The 16229-nt window shown below is 38.2% G+C and overlaps 1 protein-coding gene across 1 annotated transcript; it reads left to right on the top strand.

Annotated features, from left to right (window-relative positions):
• Positions 1-3351: 3351 nt before the first annotated feature.
• Positions 3352-7200, top strand: LOC131327855 (receptor-like protein EIX2). Its single transcript, XM_058360982.1, has 2 exons — positions 3352-6240; positions 6892-7200. The coding sequence occupies exon 1, from the start codon at positions 3352-3354 to the stop codon at positions 6229-6231; it is 2880 nt and encodes a 959-aa protein (XP_058216965.1). The 3' UTR covers positions 6232-6240; positions 6892-7200.
• Positions 7201-16229: the final 9029 nt, after the last annotated feature.

The following is a 16229-nucleotide window of genomic DNA, read 5'->3' as shown; positions in this document are numbered from 1 at the left end:
ATCTTATCCGTGAGTATTCTTTCTCAAAATTTTGAATTCCCTTAGATTTTCCGTTGACCATTCTATGTGCATCAAACATTTCATTTAATCCTGTTTTGGATAATCACACATCTTGCTTGAGTTCTCGGTCTGTTTTGGCCTAGTCTCTAACCACACACAATGTATGTGCAGGTCATGTTGCAGATTAAGCTTGGGACTCCTTCGTCGTTCAATTGCTATGGTAACTTATATTCGTACCCTAGTTTCTAATTGCAAAATGGCTTGATATCCCCAGATGCTAGTTGCCATTATTGGATAGCTGCAGGATCCTAAAATTAGCATAAGTTTCTGATAAGCCATTTATAATTTTGTTTGTCTTTGATTATTAATTTGGTCTTTATTCAAAAAACAAGTTTGGAACGTAATTCTTTACCTTTTAGATTCCTCTTATTGAGAAGAATTAGTAATCAACATAAAATTTGATGAAAAAATAACAAATGCAAAAAGAAATATGAATAAAGACAAAATATAATCCAAATAGCTTATTAAGCCAAAATAATTAAGCTTAGGCTTATATGTTATCACTCCCTCATTTTTGCCTTCTTTTTTTTTTGGCAAAACCATCCATTGTTGGAGTGATGGTGGCTAAATATTTGGCGTTTGCTATATCCAATCGTCACATTGATCGTACCATGTTCCCATTTTTTATTTCATTTTTTCAGGAAGCTCCTAGAAACAAGCCTACAATAGAGGATGCAGAGCTTTCGCTACTTCTTGTTACTATACCTTCTATGTATTTCCTAAAGGCAAAGGATAAAATAGATTTATTTGTCATTGCAATCAAATCATGTGTTTTGGAGGACTTTATCGTCTCTTTTGTACTATCCACTTTTTGAAGTATCGATAGTTTTGGTATACCGAGAATAATACATAACGTGTTTGAATTTTTTTTGATAGATTATCCATAAGGATTACTCTCATTTGCTACAGGTAAATGTTTTGGTTGCGGCACCCTTCCAAAGAGAGATCTAAATTTAATTTTTTAAACGATCTCACTGGTTCTCCTGCTAGGTTGTGCATTCAGCCCCTGCTTCGGCAGCAAAAGCATTAGTCATGTACCAATATACATCGATCCATGAGCGATTACCTTAAAAGGGCATCTTATTAAAATCCATGAGCAGTAGGGGGTGGATCGGAGTTTTTTTTTGCCCCTTTTGTCACTGTAACCTAGAGATCGAATTCCACTCGCATTTCTCTTCTTTGTGATTTTGTTAGGCCCATTTGATTTGGGACTGGTTTAGACCTATGCCCCAAACTCACTGTCAATCTATTTGTTGATAGTTGGGGTCTTGGTTTCATACTTCTCAGAGGTTGAAACCAAACACATGATATGTTTCTCTCATTCCTATTTCCTGAATTCTTTGGTGCATTTGGAATACTATAAGCGAAAAGTCGTCTATTCTCATCCATCTCAAAATGTAACATTCAATCCTCTTCCAGAACCTCCAACCTTGCTAACAGTCCTGGACGACAACTTGGTTCTAATCTTTCAAAACTGTTTAATTTTGGTTATAACTCCAGAAATCGCAACATTTCTAATTTTCCTTGGTTGGAGGTTCTGAATATTTACCGGGGCAGTGTGTTTATTCCTAATTCAATGATGTTGGAGTTGGTATGATATTTAAGACTGACTCGAGATTAATTTGTAACTCTTTCTAGAAGATTCATGTACCAGAACCAGAACGAGTGCTTTTTCATTGTAGCAGCTAACAGTAGTCTAAGATGGGCCCTTAACCATTGCTTTTTGTCATGTGAATATCCCTACCAATTCTCCGTTTTTTTTTTTTTTTTTTTTCCTCCTTTTCAGCAGCTAGAGAGTAGGAAGGATCTCCCAGCAACTCAGCTCCTTGGGTTTATGATTTTTGTTGGTTGGTTCTGTCCTCTGTTACCACAATTTGCTACCATCCTAGCAACCTACATATCGGACTGCACATTCCATGATTCCAATAAATGGCAAACTAACATTGCAACACACTCATCGATCCCAAGCAAAAGCTATGATTTTCCTAGTTATTGCCTTACATTTTGCTGAAGGAAGGAGACTAAACTAAAATAAAATCCACCGATATGATACATTTAAAAGAAAATCTGTCAAAATGCATCTAAAATGTATTTTGCATCATGAATTCGAAACCCCCTGTTGTACTCATTGGATTTTGATCTCTTAGTATAGTCTTACATCGTAATCTATAGAAGTATACCCTCGCTTATTCCTGTTCCTTGTACCTGGACGATGTACATTCCAGGCAACATAGATTCAGTCCCTTCACTTTTGTAGCATGTCAGTAGGGGATCAAAGCACCACATCTCAAGCTATCTCTTCAGCAATGTTTGCTGCTTTTTTCGTGACTTTATTAAAGGAGGACACCTTCCATCCGGACCAATTCTTAGTTTCTATTTAACCATATCTTTACTTCTTTCTGATTAGTAGTTTTAAAACTCGACCAGATCAGTCTTGGGAAGGGGTCCCAAGTTATGCAGAACCAATTCACCGCCTCAATCCAAACTTGGTACATATTCTTTCTTCTTCTTTTTTCGTCAAAATGGTAGAAGTTTGATTGTCAATCATACGAAAAAACCAAATATATCAAAAAAGACAAAAATGTAAAGGCGATATTTATATATAAGGTGATATTTAAATATTAACGGCAAAAATATAAAGGTAAAATATATATTTTTTGCGTAACAGATAAATGTAAAGGCGAACTATATATTTTTCGTATAATGGTGAAAATATAAGAATACAAATATTTGTTTTTTCAGTATAAACCTGACTATATATGTATGGGGGAAAGTAGAATTTTATAAGTAAATACATTCTGGGGCGGGTTCGCGAATCACAAGCAAAAGCAAGCAGGAAAATTGTGATCAAAGGGTGGTGATTGGAGACGCACGGAAGATGAAGTGCTGAAACCGGCCAGAAGGGATTCTTCCTTCCTTCCCTTGTTCCACGCAAGTTTCCCAATTGATCAGTGCGAGTGTGTCACGTTGGTACGACTGGATTGACCCTTCCATCAACAAGGGATTTTGCTTTTAATTCCACTAACTCCTAGCTCCACACTGTTGCATTAATTGTGGCTCCTCCATTTGAATAAAAGTAGAAGTTGGTGACCATGATCTATGTGGAAACAGATCTTGAAACAACACCACCACTCATTGACATGACATCTTTGCAAAAGTTTCTGGTAGATATCCCTATATATGGGCTGCCATTCGTCCGTTAACAGCACTAAAAAACACGGACTGCAAATTCTCAGTAGCTTGCTTTGTGTTTTTACAGCTTCCTCTTGTTCCTAAATTTTGCTTACGGAGATGTACAGAGTCAAAAGCTATATGCAACTTCTCCATGTTTTTCTCCTTGTGGTATTACCATACTTGAACCTTGTTCTCTCCTCCTCAGGAGTTGGAGAGCATGCTGAAACAATCAGATGCAATGAGAGGGAGAGACAAGCTCTCCTCAACTTCAAACAAGATCTTATCGACGATTATGGTCGTCTCTCTTCTTGGGGGAGTACTAAAGACTGTTGCAAATGGGAAGGGGTCCACTGCAACAACCACAATACTACTACAAGTCACGTAACCATGCTCGATCTTCATACAACGGATGATTATCTTCTTTATCAGCCTCTGGGAGGTAAGATTAGCCCTTCATTGCATGAATTACACCATTTGAGGTACTTGGACCTTAGTTTCAATGATGATTTATATGGCCCAATTCCTCAGCAATTCAGCAACCTTTCCAACTTGAGGCATCTTGATCTCCACGGAAATTATATGTTGAATATCGAAAACCTTGAGTGGCTATCTCATCTTTCTTTACTAAGTCACCTTGACCTCTCTTTGGTTGAACTCAGCAAAGCAACTGGTTGGGTTCAATCTATCAGTAATCTCCCTCTCCTCAAAGAGTTGCACTTATCCCGTTGTTCCCTTCCTGATATCACAGCTTCATCCTCCTTCAGTTCTAATTCTTCTGTGTCCCTGTCCTTCGTTGATCTTTCTTTCAACAGTCTATCTTCTTCGATATACAATTGGTTGTTCAACTTCACTAGCAGCCTTGCTTATGTTGACCTCGGATATAACGAATTAAAAGGTTCGATTCCAGATGCATTCGGAGACATGCTTTCCCTCACAATCCTCAGTCTCTCTTGGAATCAACTTGAAGGCGGCCTTCCGAAATCCTTTGCGAATTCAAGTCATTTGCAGTCTTTGGATCTGTTCTATAATAATCTAACGGAAGAGCTTCACGAGTTTTTGCAAAAAATGTCCACGGCAAAGAATTCATTAGAGAGTTTGGATTTATCTTCCAACCGGCTTAAAGGTCCATTGCCAGATTTCACTAGATTTTCTCTCTTAAGAACATTGTACCTCAATAATAACTCATTGAGTGGGTCCTTCCCAAAAGATATTGGAAGCTTTCCGAGTCTCATTTATCTGTCTTTGTCGGGAAATCAAATTACAGGGTCATTCCCCGATCTTTCAGTGTTTCCTTCATTGCAAACCTTAGATCTGGAAAACAATAAGTTGAATGGGACTATAGACAAAAGTATTGGACAACTTCACAAGCTCAGGGTTTTCAGCTGTGCTTTCAACTTATTAAATGGCACAATCTCTGAAGCACACTTCTCTAATCTCTCAAGTTTGTGGTATTTGGACTTCTCTTATAATGCACTAACTTTTAACTTCAGTTCTGATTGGGTTCCCCCTTTCCAACTTGATGTTATAAAGTTTTCGTCTTGCAAGTTGGGTCCTCGTTTCCCAAAGTGGCTTCGAACTCAAAACAAATTTTATGTGCTTGATATGTCTAGTAATGGAATTGCGGGTAATTTTCCCAGCTGGTTCTGGGATCTATCCCCAGGATTTAGATATTTAAATCTCTCTCACAACCAGATTAATGGCTTGTTGCCTGATCTATCTTTGAAGGTTCAGGGTACTCTTCCTTGGATAGATTTAAGTTATAATCTTCTTACAGGTCCAGTACCACCAATTCCTCCATCTCTAACTTTTTTGAAGCTCTCCAAGAATAAGTTTAGAGGGTCACTTTATTCATTATGTGCAAATACTAGCGGGTGGCTCATCTATCTTGACCTTTCAAATAACCTACTATCGGGAGAGCTTCCATATTGTTTGTCCCACTTCAAAAAACTATCCATCATTAGTTTGGCATACAACAATTTGTACGGTGAAATTCCTATCTCTATCGGCTCGCTAAGTCAAGTTCGAATACTGAACTTGTGCAGTAACAATTTATCCGGGGAAGTGCCAGCATGGTTGGGGACAAACCTGATAAGTTTGAGTGTCCTTATTCTTCGATCCAACGAGTTCAACAGAAGCATACCTCGACAGTTATGTCAGCTTAACCGCATTCAAATCTTGGACTTATCCCAGAATCATTTGTCAGGAAATATACCACCGTGCTTTTCCAATTTTACTTCTTTGGTGGAAAGTAATTATTATGAGGTCCCCACAGATTACAATTACGGACCGTATGCTCGTGATGGGGGTGATGGTTTCATGTATGTTAGTGGCACATATGTATCTAATGCATTCGTGCAATGGAAAGGACAAGACCAGGAGTACGGCAAAAATCTAAGACTACTAAAGACCATTGATCTTTCTAGCAATAAATTATCCGGAAAAATTCCTGAACAAGTTGGGAGTCTTGCAGGGTTGGATTCCTTGAACCTCTCGAGAAACATTTTGACAGGAAAAATCATCCAAGAGATCGGTCAGATGAAAATGTTGGAATCTCTTGACTTGTCTGCAAACAAATTTTCTGGTGAAATTCCTAGAAGCCTTGCTCATCTAAATTTTTTGAGTGTTTTGAACCTGTCAAATAACAACTTGTCTGGCGAAATCCCATTAAGCACACAACTCCAAAGCTTTAATGCTTCTGCATATTCTGGGAATCCTAACCTTTGTGGGCTTCCACTTCCCAACAAGTGCCTTGGAGATCCTCCAATTACTCCCCGACCCAAAGACAAAAGCATTCAAGAAGATGAGGATAGGTCCATTACTCAAGGATTTTATGTTAGCATGGGCCTTGGTTTCTTCTTCGGATTTTGGGGAGTTTTTGGCACTATAATTATCAATAGTCGGTCTCGACATGCATTTTTCATGTTCCTGAACCACATAACGGATTGGATCTATGTGACCGTTGCATTGAACTGGGCTAGACTACAAAGGAGGCTTTAGATCCTATCGGTGAGTATCATTTTCAAAATTTTGACTTCCCTTAATTTTTTTGGTTGATCACTATATAGGCATGAAAAACTTCTTTTAAATCCTATTTAGGAGTCAATCACAATTATTGCTCATATTTTCGAACTATATCAGCATATTCTCTAACCACAATGTATTTGCAGGTCATGTTGCAGAACAAGACTCCTTGATCCTGAAATTGCTATGGTAACTTATTCTACGACCCTAGATTTTAACTACGAAACGACTTGGTATCCCCCATATATTAGCTGTCATTATTTGATTACGGGATCCCAAAGTTATCATAAGTTTCAAGATTTGCAATTTAATTAGGTAATTAGTGGGATCATATATCCAATTACTACCCTAGTTTTTCCTTTTCTTTTTTGGCTTATCCGTTCATTGATCATATATCCATTTTTCTGTTTTTGCTTTTATTTTTCGTAGAAGCTCCTAGAAACGAGTTTATGTGTCATTGCAATTAAATCATGTGTTTGGGAGCACTTAATCTTCTAGTTTGTACTATGTAAATTGTGAATTGTGGATAGTTTTGGCATATCGAAAATACTACATGGCCCAGTTTGAATACCACATGCGCTCGGTTTCTTACTATTTATACAGATAATTGATAAGGATTGCTCTGATTTGCTGCAGATAATGTTTGGTTGCGGCACCTTTCCAAGGAGATATCTAAATTGACTACATTTTATAGGACCTCTCCGGTTCTCCTGCTATGTTGTTCAACGAGCCCATGCTTTAGCAGCATAAGCCTTAGTTGATTTTGTTGATAGTCTTAGCAAGGGATACAAGAATGGTCGCTACATGCCCCGCAGATTATTCTTCTTACCCTATTAATGTTTGCTTTTGTTGACGACTCCAGAAACCATAGCCATCTCTAATTATCCTTGTTTGGCAGTTCTGTATATTATTGGGTGCAGTGTGTTTATTCTCTGTTCTTTTTTATACTTCTTTTTGGAAGCTTGAGAGTAGAAAGGATGTCCCAGTCAATTCAGCTCCTTGATTTATGGTTTTTGCTGCTTGGTTCAGTCCTATGTTCCCACAATTCGGTACCATCCTAAGGAACTATGAATTGGAACGCACATCCCGACAATGGTACACTAACATTCCAAATACAAAATTCACTGATGCTTTTCCTACTTGTTTTCTTACCATTTTGCCAAAGTTGACCAAAATAAAATATAATCAACTAAAAAAAAATTTAACGGGACACATGTAAAATATAATCTGTCAAAATGCTTTTAAAATGAATTTTACATCAGAAATCCGAAATAACTATCTACTTATTGAATTGTGATCTCTTGTTATATCATAATCTATAGAAGTTTACCCTTGTCATACCACTATTGAGGGCATGTGGTATAGCTTTCTGAATCATGTTCCTCAAACCGGAGCGATGCGATTTTCAATCAACATAGGTGCATATAAATGGGGTTAAATTGAAACACCGCATCTCAAGTCGTATCTTTGGCACAGTTTTCTGCCCTTCTTTTTGGATTCATTCAGAGGTAGACACTTCCTTTCCTTTTGACAATTAAAGGATGATGTTGAAGCTTCTGGTTAGTTTAGTATTCTAGATTTGTTGTACTCTTGGTAATGCGTAGTAAGATCAACAATAACTATAAAAAGAGGTTATGGGAATGAGTTATCTCTTTGCAACTGTACTTCAGTGTGCAGGCGGTTCCTTGTTAGTTAAGTGAGGTACGAAGAACGACAGTGTTAGCTTTTAATTTACGTAGGGTGTATGGTTTGCATCTAGCAAACCTATATCCGAGGACTAAACTTCGTACTTGTCGCAACTTTGGCATCGTTTTTCATTTCGTCGTAATTAATTCTCATTTCAATGGTAGAGTTTTCTCGTTTCCATTATAATATATATATATATATATATATATATATATATATATATATATATATTGAATGTCATTCGTTTAGTTGATCACAAGTAATGTTCGTTCAATGCGATTTATTTAAGCTTTCTTTCAAGAAAAGGAGGAGGCGACGAAGATTGTAACTATAGCATCTTAAAATCACAAGTAATGTTCGTTCCTCAAATTCCTACGGAATTGAACCAACCAATTCGGTGTCCAAGTTAAGGAATAACCAGTTACGCCACAAGATGCGGTCAAGACAGCTAGAACCACACCTGTAACCCAAGTCAATTCGCGAGGTTTTTTAAACGCACCGGTACACACCAGAAAAAAAGAAAAAAAAAAAGGAAGGACTTTAGTCTTGCGCTAAGTCAATTGTAAGCATGACTTTGGTTTTTCCAAAATATTGAAAAATATGGACTAGAATGTGACTAATGATGAGACAAGATTGTATTATAGCCATAGGTGACCTTGACTTGAAAAATATGGACTAGAATGTGACTAATACGGACTACAATTTCTTGAGGTTATTACTAAGCAATTGCAGAGCTTTAGTCTATCTTTTTATTGCCAAATCCGAGCCGTTCAAAATCGAAATGGACGGCTCAAATGCACTACTCGAATACCACATGAGGCATGCTCGGCACCCAAAAAATTCTCTGGCTTTTAGAATTTCCAACCTTTCGACCAAGAAAAGTCCAAATCCACTCGATGACATCATTGTTGACTCCAAGTCTTTCCTCATAAGTCATAACATGTTGGAAAACTTGTTGTCCAATTAAAAAATCTTCCTAGCTCCGTCCTAAAAATGTTTCCCCCTATGTTAAAAAGAATGCACTTTGAGAGAGAGAGAGAGAGAGAGAGAAAATTTAATCAAGGCGAAAGAGAGAGAGAGAGAGGGAGAGAGAGAGAGAGAAAAAATTTAATCAAGGCGAAAGTACATAAACACCCCCTTAACTATCAATTTTTCCCACGAAGACCCCCTCACATTTAAAATCGCCCATATAGACCCCCTCAACTATTCTCCGTTACCCAAGTGACACCCTTCCATTTAAGCTATTCTCTCTCTGTACTCTCACCGACTAACCACTGGTTTCGTCCTACTCCGATGACCTTTTCTTTCTCCTCCAATACATACTCTCTCTCTCTCTCTCTCTCTCTCTCTCTCTCTCTCTCTCTCTCTCTCTCTCTCTAATTAACCCAAACAAGGTTAAAAAAAAAAAGAGATGGGAAAAGAAACGCAGTAGCCGCCATGGCTGCCGCCGACTGCCACTACCATTCTCCTACACTCTCTTCTCCCACACCTCTCTCCTTTCCCTCTTCTTCCCTTCTCATTTCTTCTCAGCAAAAGAACCACCGTGGCACCTGTCGCCGTCATGCCACGGTTTTCACGCTATTTTTGGTGGAATCTGATCTTTTATGGATGAAATAAGTGAAGATGCAATTTTAGAGTCATATAAAGAAAAGTTCTTTTTAAAATGATTGATGTAAGGAAAAAAGAATTTGTATAAAACAAAAAAAAAACGATTAGAACAATGACTGATAGAATAAGGGTATAATATAAATGTTAGGGGGTCGCCGTGGAACAAAGTGATAGTTGAGGGAGTGTTATGTACTTTTGCTTTATAAAAAAAGGGTATCCTAGTCATTTCCTCCATCCCGTTAACGGAGTTAGCATATTTTTCGTTTCCAGTGGTTGAGGGGGTCTGTACGGGTGATTTTAAATGTGAGGGGGTCACCGTAAGAAAAAGTGATAGTGGAGGGGATGTTTATATACTTTCGCCTTTAATCAATCACAAGGAGTTTTTTTTTTTTTTTTATCAGCAATCATAAGGAGTTATTTCCCGCAAGTGGACGGTGAGATTAGTCCCCAGAATTAGTTGAGGTATTTGTAAGCTGGCCTAGACACCATTTGGTTTCTTCCTCGGGTCGGGGTGGCATATGATTGGTGGACAATTTTTTTTTTTGGAATGGAGAGTAGACAAAATGAGTGCTATTTCTTGGTTAACAGAATTACAAACATAACAGAAAAAGTAATTTCGTTCACTACGATTTATTTTATCTTTCTTTCTTGAAAAGGGAGAGGCGACGAAGATTGAACTGTAGCTTCTTAACAGAAAAAGTTATCTTTTAGAGAGAGTTCTCCTTCCTTAATGAACCAGAGGGTGTCCAGCCCGCAAAGCAAGAGAAGGGTGGCTGTGCTTGAAAAAAGTTGGAGATTTTCAGTGAATTTAAAAGTTATACATATACTTGCCTTTATATTTTCTCGAACAATAAGTGAGCGCATGAGAGCGGTAAATAGTAGAATTTGTTTTGGGCAGTAGGTAAACCATGGTTCACGGATTGGTTTGGTTCGTCCATATATAGGTCTTTTGATCTGGACATGGTCCTCAATCTCTTGAAACCGCGAGTAATCTTTGTTCTTCAAATTCCTACGGATTTGAACCAACCAATTCGGTGTCCAAGTTAAGGAATAATCAGCTAGCAGCAGTAGCACATAAGAGGATCAATCATCAACGACCTACGGGAAGAAGTTCACAAGCTGAAGATACTCGAGCAAACTTTGAAGAAACGCTATGGTGACCGTAGGGCAGAGCAAGAACGGATTCAATAGCTCACGGTAGGAGAGTATTACACCTGCAAAATTACAAGAAATTAGCACAAAGGATAATTCAGTTTTCCATTTGGATCGAGTCGATTTGGGTTTCTTTGCGCTTCAGAAAGTGTGGAAACGTGGTTACGAACTAGATACCGCAAGGGGATCCACTATGTTAGAAGCTGTACATTCAGTGGGTTAGAAGCTGTATCATTACCCCGATGTTCTCTATCATGGTGAATGGGGAGTTGGAAGGTTTTTTTCCTGGTCAAAGAGGGCTTAGGCAAGGGGATCCACTATCTCCTTACCTTTTCTTGTTGGTTATGGAGGCTTTCACTGCCCTCCTTCGGTACAAGGTCAGACACCAAACTTTCAGACTTCACCCTAAGTGTCAAACCTTACAGCTGTCCCATCTTATTTTTGCTGATGACCTTTTCGTTTTGTGTGGAGCTGAGGAAGGTACCTTCTCTATCGTTGCAGATGTACTGCATGATTTTCATATATTTTCAGGGTTGAAACCTAATTTGCTCAAGAGTTCTATCTTTTATGCTGGGGTTGATAATACTACAAAGCTTAGGCTGCATTCTATTTTGCCTATTCCTGAGGGTTTTTTACCAATCAAATACCTTGGCATTCCATTGATTTCTACCCGGTTGAGAGCTTCCAATTGTGACCAATTAAAGAATAGAATTCTTTCCAGAGTACAATCATGGTCTAATAAGTCTCTGTCTTATGGTGGAAGGACTCAGTTGGTTGGGTCAATTCTCTTTAGCATACAAGTCTATTGGGCTTCTATCTTTATCATTCCTCAACAAGTTACTAAGGAGATTGAGAAGATTCTTAGGGCTTTCCTTTGGTATGGGGCAGATCTAAAAAGTGTGGGGGCTAAGGTCTCATGGAAGGATGTCTGTTCCAAAGGATGAAGGTGGTCTTGGTTTCAGATTTATGAAGGACTAGAATAGCGCTTCAATGACTAGACATTTGTGGGCAGTTTGTAAAAAGAGCGATACTCTATGGGTTAAATAGATTCACATGTACATTCTGTTAGGAAACTCATTAAGCTAAGGGATAAAGTTCAGCCTTGGATTTCATACCAAGTTGGAAATGGTAAAGACACCTTTTTATGGATGGACAACTGGCACCCCTTGGGACCTCTATACCAAAACTTTGGGGAGCAATTAGTGCGTAATTTTGGGAGATCTCTCTCTTTAAAAGTTTGTTCTATTATTCAAAGGGATAGCTGGTGTTGGCCTAGGCAGCGAAATCCTATCATCATGGAAATAATGAGTGCTACACCTGCACATTTTGTTCCTAACTCCAACTCTGCTGATTTTGTCTTTTGGAACCTCTCTCCTAGTGGTGTTTATACAGCTTGCTCGGCTTGGCAAGCCTTTAGGGAGTCTAATCCTCCTTTTCCTTGGCATAACGTGATTTGGTTCTAGCGTCACACTCCAAGGTGGGCCTTTATTCTGTGGTTATCTGTGTTGGGACGATTATCTACCAAAGATCGCCTTATCTTGTGGGGTATGCCAGTTGATCCTACATGCAGTCTTTGTCTTTGTGAACCTGAATCCCACTCCCATCTCTTTTTTTTCATGTCGTTATGCTCAGCAGGTTTGGTCCTCCATCTTGGCACAAAATGGAGTTAGTAATGGTCCAATAGATTTGCCTGGGGTTTTGTCTTGGATGCAGCAACATAGCAGTGGTAGTTCTATGGCTCTTACTATATGCAAATTGTCTTTAGCAGCCACAGTTTATTGGCTGTGGAGAGAAAGGAATTTGCGGGTGTTTCAGCGAAAAGGTGTGGATTTCTCTCTTTTGCAACTATCTATAATTGAGGGTGTTTGTGCTTGTCTCAGCTCCTGGAGAGGGATTCGTGCTTTTGCCCAGAATCTGTCAATTGTGACATCTTGGAGAATTCCCAAAAATGTTTTTCCCCCCTAAGTGTTTTGGGGTAATAGTTGCAGCTGTTAGTTGCTGTGTGTTTGCTTTTTTCTCCTGGTTTGTAAGGACTAGATCCTTTGATTTGTAGTTTGTTTGTGCTTATAAAATTTTCAATTTACCCAAAAAAAAAAAAAAAAACTAGATACCGCAACCTTCAATACTCTGATCAAGGGGCTTTGTCGTTGGTGAAAAACTTACTGGGGCTGGCTACCAAAATCTAGCATCCTATCTGACCTGTCTACGATCCGGATCTGACGATATTACTTTTGGATTTTTGAAGAGTCTTGTCTCTTCTGTTGTAATTTCAAGATCTCAAGTAATGAATTTTGGGGCTTCTATGCTTAGGTTTTTTTTTTTTTTTTTGTATAAGTTAAATGAAATTGGATCTTAGTTTTTTGGGTTTGGATCCAAATTTACTTAGTGAAAGTCTAATTTTTATTGGATTGAGATTTTTCTTTAAAAAAAAAAATTGTGTTGCATTCGGATCTTGTCGTATTCAGACTCAACAAGGCCTATTGACAGGCCAGGCCTAAGTGGGCGAGTTAGGTGTTTGGCAAAACCATGGAGAATTGGTTCCAACCTAGTTTAATTACTTACAACAGTTCCAACCTAGTTTAATTACTTACAACACTTCAATGAAGGGATTATACACAAACCGAAAAACACCACCTTGCGCGACTATCTTGCTGAAAAAGATGAAGTTGCAGGTTTTAGAGTGGAAGCGGCAAATATAGGTATATAATTAACATGTGATGTGGCAAAAAGAGGGAAAAAATGAAGGTTCTACTGGGCAACTTCTTGTCTTGCACTTAGTCAATCGTAATTAAGAACGGCTTGGGTTTTCCAAAAATTGGAAAAAATGGGCCTAGATTGAGACCAATGACTACTGTACTAAAGCCTCCTCATGTGACCAATGACTTGAGCTACAACCACAGATTTTCGAAATTCAGATATGTTTGTTCAACTGGGCATTGCTTGAGGTTATAATCACAGTTATTACTAAGCAATTGCAGGGCTTCATTCCATCCACATGTATCGCCTTATCAGAATTTTCAACCATTTGACCAAGAAAAGTTTGAAACAGGAACACTCACTGACATCATCACTGTTGACTCCTAAGTCTTCCCTCTTAAGCATTGTGGTGTATAAAATGGTGACACAATTCATTGATTTATGTTGTTACATTTTCATAGTAAATGAAGTATATTAATTAATCTAATGTCATTAACGTTAGAGTTTAGTTCATTTTTTAACTGAAGTCTTATTAATTAATGTGTTAAGTTATACATGTACGTAGTTAATTGGGATTCTACCTAATTACTATATAAGGGTCTTCTTCAAGTGTTTCTAAGACAAGTAAGTGAAGTAGTAAAAAAAAAAAGGGAAAACTATTTTCACTATTTCGAGCAAAGAAAAGTGTTTTTATTCGGTGGAGCTTTGGGCTCACACCACTGGTTCAGAGTGTGTGAGAGCCATACAACTTGAGTGTTGGGCTGATGTATCCTAGGGGAGAATAGTTGTTGTCTGCTGCATCGGTTGTTTGGGTTTCACCCACCGCAGAGGCTATATCTGTAAAATCCTGCCTTTTTTTTAAAAGGAAAAAAAAAGTAGTAGTTTAATCATGTGGTCCGAATAGAAACCCGACACACTGTATGAGTTATGCAACGATGGGATTTTTTCTTAAAAATCCGACACCGCCACGTTGACCCTTAAATTATTATTAGTCTGTGTTGAATTTTTGGAATTTTTTTGGAGACTGAAATCCGAACGCGTTTGACCAGAGTTCGCGTTAATGAGACGTGAAATTTGATGAGTCATGAGGATTATGGCAGGTGTCCTTTTGCATGTTTACTTAACCGTTCCACCGAAGTATATATATACATATATTGGGTAAATATTAAATTAAGGAACAAAACAAAAACGAGAGTGAGCTAGACTACTGCCTATTCCATTTTACCAAGATCGACCCACCGCTTTCGATTTCGATTGATTCCGTTTGTTTTCCGAAGGATTTCTACAGCTCCTATTGGTAATTTTTCTCACCTATTACTCTATTTTACAGTTAGTAATAAGAGATATGTATACTGTTCATAATAGAGGAATAAATTTTGGGGCAAAATTTCTTATAACTCTCTCTCCTCGCTCTCACTATACCTGAACCCTTGAAATTTTCACACAAGCGAAACCCCTTTCGGTAAAGAGTTTAGTTCCGAAACTCGCCATCATAAATTGATTTAAGAGATTGGAATAGCAATTTGATTAAACTAATAAAAGACTCTGCTAATTAATTCCTGCGTATTTCCCGTAACTTCACAATAGGTAATAGGTTAAGTATATAATACTGTTAATTTAGAACTATAAAGAAAAACCAGCCCATATGCTAATTCGATGGCCTGAATTGGAAATTAGTTTACCCCTAAGTTCAACTATAACAAATGGTAATTTGTGGTACATTTTGTTAGGTACCAGTGCCTTGGGCTAGTTCAGTGCCACGTCAAGTTAGACGCATCCTTTTTGGTGAGTTGCGCATACCTTAGTTACATGTATTTTCTGAAATTTTGGAATGAGATGCCATTGCTTGATTTTGCTAGAAAATATGGAATTTGAACTTCCTCGTTGGTTTAATTGATGTTAATGCATGCGATGGCTGGTTTGTAAATCTTTTGAGTTGCAATTAAATTAGACCATGGCAATATGTTTTGGAAACTTGAATTTTACTGGTTGCGAGTACGTGCTCGCGATAATATGATTCATTCGAACGGTGTCCCGAGCGCTAGGGGACGGGTAAAGATACTAGTGGCGGGAAGTAATAAGGTAGGAGATGCAGCCAGGCATCACCGAGTAATGATATCTTACCACTCTTCAATGGGGTCACTCCCCAACCGACTGGCAAAAATACCGTTGAATGCTATTATCGCTCAAAAGTGAAAAACTTGAAAGGGAAATGAAATGAAAAGGGTCCATCTCTTGGACCAAAGAAATGAGCTTTCGGACAAAAATGTTTGTACTAGATGGTCAATGAAATATTTGAATTGTTGCTTTGAACTGTTTTATAATGTGGGTATTTCCATGGTCAAACTTGTAATTTTGGTATACGTTTCTCACCCGAGCTTCGGCTTATGAAAACCTTTTCCAATTTTTCAGGTTAAGGTAGATAGCAAATTGTGGACTGAATGGGGTGCTAGAATAACCGTGAAGAATCATGTGTAGTCTAATGGTTTGTAATTATTATACTTGTACACTTAGAAGCTCTGGGATTATGTTATTTATTCTACGCTTCCGCATACCTTACTTATATGGTTTAAAATGACAATGATGTGAGAAATCCCTAAACTAGAATATGAGCAGGCCTTCGGCGGCTTAACACCCGCTTGGCCGGTCATGACTTCCAAGGTAGGTTTTGGGTCGTGACAATATCTCCTTAAAGAAAGCGAGATACCCGCGCCTCACCTAATCTGCGGTAATTTCACCAACAATTTACATAACTAAAAAAACACAGACTGCAAATTCTCATTAGGCTGTGTTCTTACAGCTTCCTCTTGTTCTTAATTTTGCGTAAGGAA

Source organism: Rhododendron vialii, chromosome 5a (assembly GCF_030253575.1).
Source record: "Rhododendron vialii isolate Sample 1 chromosome 5a, ASM3025357v1".
Classification (NCBI taxonomy): domain Eukaryota; kingdom Viridiplantae; phylum Streptophyta; class Magnoliopsida; order Ericales; family Ericaceae; genus Rhododendron; species Rhododendron vialii.
The sequence above is the reverse complement of the archived record's forward strand: the minus strand, read 5'-3'. Positions and strand labels throughout refer to the sequence as shown.

Coding starts and splice junctions, on each gene's coding strand:
- LOC131327855 (XM_058360982.1), top strand. CDS start 3,352: ATGTACAGAGTCAAAAGCTATATGCAACTTCTCCATGTTTTTCTCCTT.